Source organism: Sus scrofa, chromosome 8 (assembly GCF_054392235.1).
Source record: "Sus scrofa isolate SSC_HxYL_T2T_F1_AM1 chromosome 8, Sscrofa_HxYL_maternal_Yorkshire_Landrace_v2.0, whole genome shotgun sequence".
In the NCBI taxonomy this organism is placed as follows: Eukaryota; Metazoa; Chordata; class Mammalia; order Artiodactyla; family Suidae; genus Sus; species Sus scrofa.
In genome coordinates this window covers 129,100,496-129,115,731 of record NC_139390.1, presented here as the reverse complement: position 1 = coordinate 129,115,731, position 15,236 = coordinate 129,100,496, and the positions used below count along the sequence as shown (strand labels likewise).

General features: G+C 36.3%; 1 protein-coding gene across 7 annotated transcripts in view; it reads right to left on the bottom strand.

The window, feature by feature from the left end:
* Positions 1-1,978: 1,978 nt before the first annotated feature.
* STPG2 (sperm tail PG-rich repeat containing 2) overlaps positions 1,979-15,236 on the bottom strand; it is a 552,915-nt gene continuing 539,657 nt past the window's right edge. For 6 of the 7 annotated variants that reach the window (XM_084973377.1, XM_084973378.1, XM_084973379.1 and 3 more), the window contains one exon: positions 8,313-8,602. In XM_084973377.1, the coding sequence (XP_084829503.1) occupies position 8,602 (1 nt within the window). In that variant the 3' untranslated portion in view covers positions 8,313-8,601. Of the gene's footprint in view, positions 3,473-8,312; positions 8,603-15,236 lie in introns of those variants that run through there. The other variant, XM_084973380.1, reaches the window with a different exon arrangement.

Sequence of the window (15,236 nt, the reverse complement as noted above, 5' to 3'; positions counted from 1 at the left end):
CTTAGCAATGAATAAGGGAGAAGAGACTAAGTGCCACTGAAAAAATCTAGCTCAAATAATTATGTGATTTAAAAGGGTGGGAGTAAGAACTTAAATTCTCTAGCAATGAAGAAAAAAGAGCTGAAGCAGAAATAGGTTTGGCTCAGGGATAAGATCAGTTGCAAACGAAAAGTTGAAGGCTGCTAGAAAGCCAGGGAACAAAAACCTAGGGAAGAATCAGATTTCACAGAAAGAGCTTAATGAACAAAGAAAACTATGTGTAAAGAGCTTATACAGCACAATTGTGAACCTGTGGTATTGTGATCTTTCTCTGTGGTATTGGGAGAACCCAAAGAATCTGCGCTCTCTAGCCTGAAGTATGAAGTGACTGATTGAAAATACTTTAAGGCAAGAAAAAGGGATAAAGTTTATGGCATCAAGAGCATGGCATTTAAAATCATTTTGTTTTAAAGTACCAGCTTAAATTCCCTTGAGGGGTAACAGGAAGAGGTGATCAGTGACAAAGTAACAGAGTAGCTCTTTAGAGTTCACTCCAACTCTTCTCTATCATGCTGATCTGATAGCATTTGGAAGTTCAGGTCAGCATCTAATAGGGTAGGGATCATTTAGCATTCAAAATTTCACAGGATGTTCATACACAGAGGTGAAACCTGCCTCCAACAAGGTCACGTGAATACATTGGTTATCTTAAAAGTAAAAATTTAAATTAGTGGATGATAATTTCCTTAATGAAATAAATAATCCTTCATCTACCAGAGTTTTAAATATGCCATCTCTGGTCTCAGAATTAAAATAGTTTCCATTTTAAAAATATCAATACCGATAGAGTATTGGGAGAGTATCTTTTGCAAAATAAACCTGTGGGGCTCTTCATTTTTCCATAGAGTGGGCACTGTAATGCAGTGCCCAGATCATTTCAGTGAAGGACTTACTGCCTCAGCTGTGCAAAGAGCTGTTGCCAGACAGCTTTGAACTGTCAGCCCCTTCAAAAGTTTGACTCAGTTGCAAAGAGCCACCTTGCCCAAGGTCACACTCTTTCTTGCGTTGGCCCACTCCAATGACTGATCCAATGACTGATAAAGGCCAGCTGCCCTAGCCCAAGCTTGTACAACTCTGAAAGCCCATTTCATCTCCACAGCACCCTGCTGAGTTGACTAGGGCTGCTTTTGAGCTTAGATTGAGGCTCAACTTCTCCTCTGGTCAATCCTGCTTCCTCCCTCTCCCTTCCATTAATGTTCATCCCAAGGATCCTTAAGACATTCTGCACATGGAACTGCATGCCAGAGACTGCTTCCCAAGGAGCCCAGCTTGTAACATTATGGAAAACACATCAAACATGTATTTAAAGAAAAAGGTATCCAGGTTACAAAAATCTACAGATGACAAAATATTCAAAGAAAAATTTATCCAGATGGTTGAGTTATATACATATTTTCTTTTTTTTATTTAATGATTTTTATTTTTTTCCATCATAGCTGGTTTACAGTATTCTGTCAATTTTCTACTGTACAGCATGGTGACCCAGTCATATACACATATATACATTCTTTGTCTCACATTATCATGCTCCATCAGAAGTGACTAGATAGAGTTCCCAGTGCTATACAGCAGGATCTCATTGCTTATCCATTCCAAAGGCAATAGTTTGCATCTATTAACCCCAAGTTCCCAGTCCATCCCACACCCTCCGTCTACCCCATGGCAACCACAAGACCACAAGTCTGTTCTCCATGTCCATGATTTTCTTTTGTGTGGAAAGGTTCATTTGTGCTGTATATTAGATTCCAGATATAAGTGATATCATATGGTATTTGTCTTGTCTTGCTCTTTCTGACTTACTTCACTTAGTATGAGATCCTCTAGTTCCAACCATGTTGCTGCAAATGGCATTATTTTTTCTCTTTATGGCTGAGTAGTATTCCATTGTGTACAATACCACATCTTTTTTTTTTTTTTTTTGTCTTTTTGTCTTTTTGCCTTTTCCAGGGCCACACCCGTGGCATATGGAGGTTCCCGGGTTAGGGGTCTAATTGGAGCTGTGTCCACTGGCCAACACCAGATCTGAGCCGCATCTACAACCTACACCACAGCTCACAGCAATACCGGATCCTCAACCCACTGAACAAGGCCAGGGATCAAACCCACAACCTCATGGTTTCTAGTCGGATTCATTGACCACTGAGCCACGACGGGAACTCCAAATACCACATCTTCTTAATCCATTCATCTGTCGATGGACATTTAGGTTGTTTCCATGTCTTGGCTATTGTGAATAGTACTGCAATGAACATACAGGTACATGTGTCTTTTTCAAGGAAAGTTTTGTCCAGCTGTATGCCCAAGAGTGGGATTCCTGGGTCATATGGTAGTTCTATGATAGATTTCTGAGGTACCTCCATGCTGTTTTCCATAGTGATTGTACCAATTTAACATTCCCACCAACAATGCAGGAGGGTTCCCTTTTCTCTACACCCTCTCCAACATTTATTTGTGGACTTAGTAATGACAAATGTAAGTCACATTCTGATATGTGTGAGGTGTACCTCATAGTAGTTGAGCATTTTTTCATGTACTTCTTGGCCATCTGTTGAATTATATACACATTTTCAGAGATAACAGAGGACTGGAAAAATGATAAAAAGTGGAAGGACTTAGATAATATCAAGTAGAAAATTAAACTTCAAGCTATTATAAATATTAATGGTTCAAAGGAGTATTGTGAGTATACTCTGAATGCTGTGCCTTTGCCTTTTTTAAAAAAAAAAATGAATAATACTGGAAATAAAAACAGGTGTTGCTCTTCTCCTCCCATCCATAAGAAAATAGAATTCATCTAAACTTTGCTGCTAATGGACAAAATAAGGATTTATTAACTGAAAAAAGGGGGGAAAAGGATGGACAGTTGAAACAGGCAAAGGAAAATTTCTATGCTCATTTTACACTATTAGTTCATCAAAGGTTCTTTTTCGATTTTCACTTCCAGTACCGGTCTGAACACAGACTTTTCAAAAAAAAATTCACTAAATTAAAATCTGAACTGCATATAGATTTCTGTTGACTTTGCATCACAAACATTTGTTTTTGCCCCCCAAAGCACATTGTAACTAGTAACAGAAAGGTTAAACACTAAATTCATTGTTATATAGCCCAAGTATCTAAATTTGAAGTTGTTGGTGATCCACGCCTATTGCATTAGTTTGCTAGGGCAGCTAGATCAGAACACCACAAATGTGGTGGCCCAAACAATAGAAATTTATTGTCTCTCCATCTGGAGGCTGCAAGTTTGAGATCAAGGTGCTGGCAAGTTTGGTTCTTTCTGTGAGCTTTGAGGGAGTCTGTTCCATGCCTCTTTCCTGGCTTCTTGTAGTTGTCTGGCATGCCTTTGGTATTTCTTAGCTTCTGTTGCATCATTCTGATTTTTGTTTCATCTTCATATGGAGTTCTGTGTATGTGTCCACACAGAAAATTCTCCCTTTTATGAGGAAAGAGTCATACTGGATTAGGGTCCACCCTAATGATCTGTCTTAATGTAAACCTCTGCAAACATCCTATTTCCACATAAGGTCACATTGCCACATAAGGTGTCAGGACATCAACATCTTTTGTATATGTATGTTCATTTCAACTATACGCATATGAAAGAGTTTTTTTTCATATGTACAAGTAAGTTACAGCAAGTTCTAGTAAGATATGTACATTGAAGGTGGCCTAATATTTCCAATAAGATAGCTATAATATTACCGTGAGCACAAGAAAGCGAAAAACCTTACTTTGCTTTGCTCTACCTCTCATTTTATCATCAGTCTGGAATGGGGAGAATTTCTTAGTAAGTTAACATATATTGACTGACTATTATATGCAAGACATTTTGGTGTACACTCTGGGTGATATGAATATAAAAATGTTGAGGACTTTGCTTTTTAAGAGTGTACTGTATTTATAAAAACATCAAGGATACAATGAAGTTTAAGTTACTCTCTACAATATAAGAAAAAGAAATGTTATGGAGTTCTTCAGTTTTGTACACATTTCTTTTGTTGTTGTTGTTGTTGTTGTTGCTATTTCTTGGGCCGCTCCCACGGCATATGGAGGTTCCCAGGCTAGGGGTCGAATCGGAGCTGTAGCCACCTGCCTACGCCAGAGCCACAGCAACGCGGGATCCGAGCCGCGTCTGCAATCTACACCACAGCTCAGGGCAACGCCGGATCGTTAACCCACTGAGCAAGGGCAGGGACCGAACCCGCAACCTCATGGTTCCTAGTCGGATTCGTTAACCACTGCGGCAGGACGGGAACTCCGCTGTACACATTTCTTCATTGCAGAATTTGGTTTATACTCAGCTGGAAGTTGTGAAAAATCCTTGAATTTCATAATTCTATGAATTTATATCACAAATTACATTGAGAATGACTATAACAGAACAAGACCTTTTAAATTTATAAAATAAATTTAAAGCATTTGTATTGATGAATAAAACAAGGAGCTACACAAAGTTTCATTTGGTAGTCAGTTCCTTGTTAGAGGATCAGCAGTTTACATTTATTTGACATTCATGGAAAAATTATTTTTAGATATTAATTACATGACTTTTGCTGAGAGTGAACAAATTTAGGCACTGGACCTGGGCAAGTAGCCTTTCCTTGGCTTAAAAATCTGTTCTGTGACCACTTAGCAAACAGCATACAATATATTATTATCCTTACATAAATGATTACATTATTTTTAAAGATTCTTACATAAAATTCTGATTAATGTTCTATTCAATTTGCTTGTCTCACCATTGCTTAAAAAAAGAATAAAAATTTAGGCAAGTAAGACCCACTCTCTAAGAAGATGGGTTTATGTGTCATGTTCTGTATAATCCTAGATATAATCTCGATCTTTATTCACCTCTGAAGTGATTTACAAGATAAAATTCAAAATGAGATAATTTGTATTTTGGGAATAGTGTCATTCCTTTTTACAAATCATTTCACAACATGATTTAAGACATATTTCACCATGGGAAGAGGAGCTTCAGTAAAAAATTTATGCTTCCTTTATGATATTATCCTCTAAGAATAATGTTAAATCCGTGTTGTAAAATGATTTGTAAAAAGGAAAGACACTATTCCAAAAATACAAATTATCTCATTTTGAGTTTAATCTTACAAAGATATTTGTAGAGAAAATTATATGTAGAGGCACCAAGGTAAACAGAAGATATTTCATCACGAAAATCTAGCTCACATAAAGATAAAAATCATAATCTGGAGAAAATATATCATTCTGGATATCTGAATTATATATATAGCTGAGCTGTAACCTTTTAAATACTATCAATTATTATTTTTAATTATTTTTAATGACCACATTTCTTTAACCTTCTCTGCACTTCACCACCATCTTAGGTAGAAAATGTTTAGAGACGCCTTAGTCAGTTTATATTTGTTATTTAAGATAGCAAAATACAATTTTAGACACAGATTTAAAATGAAGAAATGAATCCTAAGGGGGCCTTGTCCAAGACATGAGCCTTAGATTTTATTTTTTTGATGTCCGTTTCCTTTTGAATTATCTGTTACCTCATTAGAGAAGCTTCCTGTGAAAAAATGTTACCTCATGATTTGATGTTAGCTTTTTCTGTGTGGCTTTCTTACTGTTGAGAAAATTATATTCTTCATTGTGTTAATCACCATTACTCAAGGTTTTATCTCCAACTGAATATCACTGGCTCAAAAGCACTATCCAAAACCTTGTATCCTTTCTTCTGTAGTAAATATCTTATTTTCCAAAGAATGCAAAGAAAACATACACTGTATCTTTTTTAATAATTAGGTAAAAAAAAATTGAAGAGGTAGCCTACTATAAATTAAATAAATACATTCCAAAGATAAATCTATAGATAGACTCTAAGATTTTCTTAGTGCTTGACATTAGAATTCTCAGAATAGGTAATATTAAGGATCATACTTAACCTACATAAATAAATATTCAGTATTTATGAGTGCAAGATTACAAATCAAAGAACCTTTTTTCTCTTGAGCCTTATAGGTAAGACTCACCTTCAAAACTATATATAGTGCACTGAAGCATGCAGGGGTATGGGGCACCAATATGTATGCAGTAGAAAATCTACATAAAATTTTGCAGTTGACCTTCCAAATCCGTGGTTCTGCATCTGTTGATTCAACCAACTGCAGATTTCCTTTACTACTGTAGTATTTACTGTGGATAATCACTGGGGATAATCATTTTTCACAAATAATGAAAAACTTAAAATAAGGCACTTAAAATAACTTTTCAGCAACTTTGGAGATAAAGAGATAGCAAACGATTTTCCAGAACTACTGAAACTGAGGCATAATGCTAGTTTTTATATAGCTGCTGATTGGGAGAAATTAGCTATATTAGTTCTAATGCAAGAGAGCAAGAAACTACATGTCTTTAAAAGTGAACATGGAATTAGAAATCTAAGAGAAGATTGTTCACATCATAGATCCTGTTTGCAACTGAGCTGATTCTCATGGGGGAACTTGAGGCAACCTGCCGTAGTGTGACTGAGAGCAGGAATTTGTGTATGTTCCCATGGCTAATAATAACCCTGGGTAACAGGAAAAACCTGACAGTGTACGAGTAACAGCATAAATCTTGAGGGTACCTGCTTTTGAAATCACTTTTGTAATAATGGTGAATATCCTGAACATTCGCATATTAAGCAAAGATTAGAGAGGAACACTAAAGGACAAAACGACAATTTAAAAAATTCCTAAACAAGAACACTGCCTCTTCAAAATGAACTCCATAATCATCAAATAAGAGATGAGTTTCCTCAAAAAAACCTAATATAAAGTGATAGTTCAATTGAAAGAGATGAAGACTCACTAAAGCAAATAAGGGATATTTTGGATGAAATTACTGGAAAGCATTAGGGTGATGGTGGAGAAAGGATTTTCCAAATAGTTCTATTTTTCCAACTAATTCAAGTCTAGAAAATTTTAAACAACTTAAGATTACAGATCTAAGAATTGTTCTATTATTAAAACATTATCATAAGAGTTATGATTGGCAGCTCTCACCCACATTCTGATTTTAATTTTTCTATATTTTTTCTTGAACATATTTTCATAGTATATATTATAGAAGAATAGAATTAATAAAATATAATAAAAATCATGTTATAACGTTTTATCCTTGAAGAATACATGCAAGAGTGTTATACATAATACACTTCAAATGCTCTTGGTTATCTGAATTTTCTGTAACCAGAACTATATATTTTACATGTTTACATGACATGTAAAAAGGCAGCTGCTGAAAAAGAAAACACTAAATGGATAAAAGAAACCTTGCAGAATATTTAGCTAGAGTTTAACTTGACCACATAAACACTTAGAGGAAAATACGGGTTCCAGGGCTCCATCCCAGAGTAGAGACCATGGTAGTTGGAGAGTTGTTAGATGTTGGGAAGTTGTGTTGTTTTATCAACTCATTTGGTAATTATGTAGCGATGTCTATGTTTGGAAACTACTGATGTAGCAAACTGCTTTATTTCATAGCCATAAAACAAAGAACTAGGGGATTAGATAATTTACCGAGGGATAGTCAGGATAGGAGCTTACAGTTTGTATCAACCATCATTCCTGTGCTATTTTCCCACTTTAGTTAAATTTAATTCATCCAATCCAAAGGAGGAACAAAGATTCATTAACCTTTTATTCTGGGCTTTATTGTTCCTATTTTGAATGAATAATTTTAGGTACACTAATGGAGATATTTTAGATAAAATTTTTTTTAACCAGAACATATTGAAGCATTTCATAGCTTGAATCTTTGAAATTATGCTAGATTTTAGATTATTTACATAAATCTGTATTACCAATGAAGTTGCCGTTACTTTTATCAAAATTTAAAAGGGGAAGTAATTATGTTACCCCTGAAATTAAGAACCATTGATCCAAATCATTATCTTTGACTGATTTGTTTTTCAAGACTGTATTAGAAGTTGAGCATTTATTCCCAAATTCTTAGAATTTAATATTTTTCTACCCTAAGTATATAGGCTATTGAGGGAATTTCTGTCACGATTTAATCACTTTTTCCTTGCTTTCCTATTTGTATATAAAATTCACACAAAGTAAAACATATGGAATATTTTATGATTTTTATTCTCCACTTTTATAATTTCAGCAAAATGAAGAGTAAGAAAATAGGTTCAGTGGATAACACATACACGTAATAACATTATTTACTGTGTTTCAGCATGCCTCATATTGGGAAAGTAATTGCATTCTCTGGTCAGAGAATGAGATTCTAAAGTAAAAAAGAAAGTCTTTCCATCAAAGGTCTTTATTCAACACTGTATTTTATATGAAAGCACTAGTAATACATATTGAGAAAGAATGCAATGAATATACATAGTGTTTTGTAGGAGGAACATTTTTGAGGAAAAAACAGAAAATTAAATGTCTTATAAGAGCAGATTTTTCTCTCTCTTGAGGTTAGAAGAGCAATTATGTTCCTTTGAGCAGCTGATGGAGGACATCATCAAAATGGAATTACTTCTTTGTGAGAGAACCATCAGCTTACCTTTATATTAATAGATAATAGTTTTGGAATATATCTGTGGAGGAAGAAAAGCTGTTTCAGTCAGTGGTGTCTTTATCGACCTAAGACAAAAATATTCTCTCAGATTGCTCCTTTAGTTACGGTACCTCGGATTAAAAAAAAAGATTCAAAAATTTAACAAAATATCCTTTTTTTCCTAATCAAATTGACTAAGTATCACTGATACCAAGTAGTTCATATTATGTCAGAATCCTAGCTTTTGAATTGTCCTAATCACTGCTAGAGACTCAGATTCATTAAAAATATTAAAATACATATTATATTTGTAAATAGATGTTACATCATACTACTGAGTTTAACAAGATAAAGTATCAACTGATAGAAAAGAAATAGCAATGAAACAAGCTACTAAAACTTTCCAAATGTAATTTAATATATTGATTTATTCATTGATGGATATTCTGGTAATGAAGCACCTTTATGATAGAATTGGCTTTAAAATGTCCTTGTAACACATAAGAGGCTGTATCAGATTTCATCTTATGAGAAATAATAATTTTTTCACTAAGTTCCATGTATGTGAGACTACACATCCCCCCAATTTTTGTTTATTTCCATTATGACCAGGAACAGTTGAATAAAATGTGGCTTATTCTGTGAAGTTTTCAGAATTTTTTCTAAATGAGGACATCATCCTTGCTATTTGACATTCAGTTGGTGATTCTTTCCCAATGTTTAATCATTCAACACTCTTCTGTTACCTACCTTCTTCCTTCTTCACCTAAAACACTCTTCTGTTACCTACCTTGGTCCCCCTTCACCTAAATGTGAGTGGAACTGATAGCAGCTATTTTAGCATGCTAACTTACTCATTTTTCTTTAGTGTAGTAGCTCAGTCAAGCATTAAGTTCCTCTCTAATTGTGAAATAAAAGTGTTTTTAGTGAAAGTTAATTAAAGGAGGGAGCCTCCAAACGGCGCTCTATTTACTGAAATGCAGTATAACTCTGAATGTAAATCTGATAATCATATTTTAAGGCTTTCTAGTGGTAATGATAGGACTGAATATATAACTAGAAGAGATGGAGTCAGTCTTTGTTCATCTATAATGGTAATGTTGAACAAGAAACTGCTCTGCATTGTCTGAGGAAGGCTCATTTCACAGAGGGTTTGGGATGTAGGTGGGCACAGCTGGGACTTAAAAATATTTTTGAAGGACTTTTATTTTTGTGTGACACAATTTAAAAATAAGTAAGTAATTAAACATATAACCTTAACATCTTCTTTTAGTTTCTAATGTGACAATAATAATCCTCAGAGAAATATATGTGCAAGTAAGTTATTAAACAAATACATTTCCTTAAAACAGGAACCCAAAATAATGTATACTCTTAGTAGGATAATGAGTTACATGCCAGGATATATCACTATAGGAAATACTCCTTTTAATTATAAATGCTAATCAAAGACACAGGATTTTAAGAATTATTTGAGCAATAAAAAGGGAAAGAGCTTGGCAAATTTTAGTAAAAGAACAGCTTTGGATACAGCAGAGTAACTTGTTGCAGATCAAATCTCTGAGAAAAATTAGGAAATTCATCTTTTTGTTTATATCGAGGCAAGAGAATGGGGAGCTACAGAGACAACCATGTCTGACAAGGGCAAGGAACATGGCAAGAAATATGGGGAGGGAACAACATTGTGGTGAGCTTTCCATTGCCTGGGAGGACTCTTTCAGTTCCTTAGCAGCATATGGCCAAAAGATAAGAAGACAGCCACAAAGCAGATGGGAATCTAAGCTGAGATTTTGGCCTTCTTAGGGTCTATAGAAACAAACCTTAGAGTTCAAGTCCAAGATGGCGTGACTCAAGGGGACAAAAGTTCCAAAGAAAAGGGAAGACCACTGATGAAAGTCTGGCATTGTGTCCTTTTTTTTCTCCTCAAGATTTTTGTCATATTTTGTCTGATGTAGGGTCAAGAGTCTAAGAAGTAGAGTCAAAAGCAGCAGGTAAAGATCTAGGCAGCTGCACAGAGTGGAAATATCACAGGACGGAGGAAAAAAATTGGAGGAGGAACTCTAGTGATTACCAACGTCTTCCTATTAGGATCACAGAACATGGGTGATGAGAATTAGATCAACTCTCACGAAAATGGTGAAGCTCAGTCCTAAACCAGCAAAAGGCTTGCCTCATATTTAAGGTGCCTGAGAGAAAGCAGAAGGATATTCTGTCTGGAGGAAAACAGTATGAGACAAAACATCAAAATTTTCTCTGTAATTTTTCACAAGGTATCAACAGCATTTGATCAAACTTACTAGGCATACCAGGAGATAGAATCAAAAGATGGAAACTAAAAAAAATAAATAATATGAGCAGATTGAAAAATGATTGGAGTTGGACTTATGTATTATGACCTTTACAATAATAAAGAGTAAAAATGCTTAACAAAATGATTGACAAGATGGAAAATCTCGGAGGGCTAGAGGAAAATGGTGAAATAGTAGGACATGAGACTCACCTACTCCCACAAATGGATTGAGAACATGTGGAACTATTCACACAGAAAATTTACTAAAAACTGACAAAAGCCCTCGGGATTATGATGGAGCAAGAACAACTTTACAAAACTAGATAGGACAGAAGAAAGAAGAAAAAAGAAGCAAGAAGGGACCTGCATGCCTTGGAGGGCACTGGAAAAAGGAAAAGCTCCTGCATCCTGGGAAGTTCCCCCACCAGTAAGGAGATCAGCCAGGACAGAGGAGGAATGCTCGACAATCAGTGTGAAGCAGTTAAAACAGAAACAATCCTCCAGAAACAGTCAGTGCTATAGCAACCATATGCAGGTGCCAGCAGGTGTCGGGAAATAAAACTCTGGCCTTAGACATCAGACTCAAAGAGAGCTGGGGCTGGCTACATGAGGGAGAGGGAAAAAAAAAAAAATGGGATTGGTCTCACAGAAAAAGCCTGAAGGGACTAGAGTATAGGGTGACCACGTTTGAGGGCGTAAGCTGAGGCAACCCAGTTGGGCTTAGAGGCTAGGCGCCATTGTTTGGGGGTGCTGGAGGGAAGGGGTAGGATCCCCCACTACAGCCTCCTTCCCTGTGTGCACACTTAGGCTGCAGTACAGTGCCTACTTCATCTCTGGGAGCCACTCAGCAGCAATGTCTGCCTATCAACAACTGGGAAGCAGCCCTGCCCTTAGGGCTACGGAGAACTGGGAGAAGGCAGAATAACTGCCTGGGGGAATAACACAATCTCCAGGGCTCCTGCTAGTGGCCCCTGGGCTAGCAGAGCCTGTTGCTTGCCAGAAGAGCTGGGAGAGGGCTGCCAGCCCATGTTCCCTGCCTAACTAGAAAAACACAAGCTCCCTGGCTCTGGCCAGTGGTTCTGCAGGCACTCACACTAGCGGTGCCCAGCCCACACTAAAAGAGCAGAGAGAAGGCTGCTGGTGCACATTCTCTGTGGGAGTAGCAAACTGCCCAGCCTTGAAAAGCACAAGCTCTGCAGCTCTGCCCAGCAGCCCTGCCAGGGTTCATGCCAGTGGCGCTTCTTCCATGCCAAGGGAACCAGGGGAAGCCCATTGGTCCACATGCCCATACACGGCATTTGCAGAGAGCACACCTGCCAGTGGTTGGTTGGGGGAGGGACTGGCAGAAGTGCATGTCCTGCAGCTACAGAGCCTTTTAGCAACAGTTAGGGAGCAGTCCCCACCCTTGGGGCTACATACAGTGATGCCTATAGTGGCCAAACAAGGGGAGTGACTGCAGAACAGCGCCCGCCCCTGTGGCTACAGAGAGCAGTCCCAAGAGCCTCCCAGGCAAAGGGAGTGATGGCAGGAGCAGCTGTTGACATTGCCAGCTAGAGGAAATAGCCCTGAGAGCTACCTGATAGGAGGATGTGTTGCAGGAGCCACTGCTGCTTTCAGGAAAGAAGCAAAATCTCGAATAAGCTAACCTTACACCTAAAAGATCTAAAGAAGGAAGAAAAGACATTGCCCAAAATTAGTAGAAGGAAAGAAATCACAAAGATTAGAGTACAAATTGACAGACAAGGAAAACAATAGAGAAGATTATTTGAAAAAGTAATTAATGGTGGTTATTTGAAAAAATCAACAAAATTGATAAAGAAAAAAAGAGGGTTCAAATCAATAAAATTAGAGATGAAAAAGAAGTTACAACCAACACCGCAGAAATACAAAGAATCATAAATGACTACTGAAAGCAACACATACAACTCAATAACAAAAAAGCAAACAACCCAAATGAAAAATGGGTGGAGGACCTAAACAGACATTTCTCCAAAGAAGATATACTTATGACTAGCAGGCACATGAAAAAATGGTCAACATCACCAATTATTAGAGAAATGCAAATCAAACTACAATGAGGTACTACCTCATACCAGCTAGAATGGCCATAATTAGCAAGTCAACAAACAACAAATGCTGGAGAGGATGTGGAGAAAGGGCAACCCCCCCACCCCAGTGGTGGGAATGTAGATTGGTACAGCCACTATGGAAAACAGAATGGAGGTTCTGCAGAAAACTAAATATAGAACTACCATGTGACCAAGCAATGTTATTCCTGGACATATATCTGGACAAATTATTCATTCAAAAAGATACATACTCCCCTATGTTCACTGCAGCACTATTCACAACAGCCAAGACATGCAAACAACCCAAATGTCTATTGACAGATGGATGGATTAGGAAGATGTGGTACATATATACAATGGAATACTATTCAGCCATAAAAGGACAAAATAATGCCATTTGTAGCAATATGGATGGAACTAGAGATTCCCATACTAAGTGAAGTCAAGTCAGAAAAAGCCAAATACCATGAGATACCACTTATATGTGGCACAAATGATCTTTTTACAAAACAGAAACAGATCATGGACATGGAGATCAGACTTGTGTTTTCCAAGGGGTGAAGGAGGGAGATAAGGGGACAGATGGGGAGTTTGGGGTTGGTAGATGCAAACTATTACATTTAGAATGGATAAGCAATGCAGTCCTACTGCACAGCACAGGGAACTGTGTCTAGTTTCTTGGGTTAGAACATGATTGAATATAGTAGGGAACATTGTAAATCAACTATACTTTAATAAAAACAAAGTCAAAAAAAAGATGAATCTCACCATATAATTGAAATTTATAAACAATAATGATATGAAAATTATAGAATTAAAAATATTATTGACATTAAGAATGCAATGGATGTGTTTGCAGATTAGACTGTTGAGAGGATTAATGAACTAGAAGACAAGTTGTTAGAAAATACACAGACAAATACAGAGAGAAAAGAGGGTGCATAATACAGAAAAGAACATTCAGGATATATAAAATAAAAATATTTAGTATCTGTTTTTTTAAAATAAGATATTAATGTTAGAAAATGCTATAAATGCAGTATTTTAACAGATAATGTGTGAGAATTTTCCACAAATGATAAAAAAGTCATCAAACCACACCATCCAGAACTTTAGCAAATACCAAGGAAGCAAGAACAAGAAAACCTAGGCACATGAGTATAAAGTTAATTTTATAAAATACATTAAAATTTTTTAAAGCAGGAGTTCCTGTCGTGGCGCAGTGGTTAATGAATCCGACTACGAACCATGAGGTTGCGGTTTCGGTCCCTGCCCTTGCTCAGTGGGTTAACGATCCGGCGTTGCCATGAGCTGTGGTGTAGGTTGCAGACGCTGCTCAGGTCCCGCGTTGCTGTGGCTCTGGCGTAGGCCTGCGGCTACAGCTCCAATTAGACCCCTAACGTGGGAACCTCCATATGCCGCGGGAGTGGCCCAAGAAATAGCCAAAAGACAAAAAAAAAAAAAAAAAAAAAAAAAAAATTTTAAAGCAGGTAAACAGAAGATACATTATATTCAAAGAAAAAACATTTCATAAAAGGCCATGGAAGGCAGAAGTTAACGCAATGTTATCTATAAAATACTGAAAGAAAATGTAAACCAGGAATTCTCTATCCAGGAAAAATACTGTTCAAAAATGAAGATGAAATTAAAATGTTTACAAACAAAAACTGAGAGAACTCATCAACAGCATAAAGGTTTAAGGCATGAACCTATGTCTTCAAAGGAATTCATTAGATAGAAGAGTAATGATCCCAAGGAAAAGCACATAAGTGAAAGACAGAATGAAGGGCAATGGAACAGATAAATATGTGGGAAAATCTAAATGAATATAACTCAAGAAATGATAATAACCCCTTAAGGGTCAAAAATAGATGTAGAATTGAAAATTATAATTGTAGCATAAATGGAAAAGCAGTAGTTTTAAATGAAATAGCTTTAAATCTTTGCATTTTTAGGAAATACTGCATATTAATAACTGATAATGATTATGAGCAAAGTTAATGAGCTATTGCTCCCTGTCATCACAAAATATATAATAGAAACAGGAGTATAATGTGTGAAATGGAATTGCAAATGAACATTATTATAGACATTAGTTTTCAACATAATTTACTGATGAATTCACTATTCCTAAACATGGATGTTGTAGATAAGCACTATTGAATAGAAATATAAGAGTATGACCATGTTAAACAAGTAAAAATAAACAAATGAAAATAAGCATAATAGTATATTTAATACAATATATCTTGAATAGTATCATTTCAACATATAATAAATATAAAATATTAATCACACATTTTCCACCCTTTTTG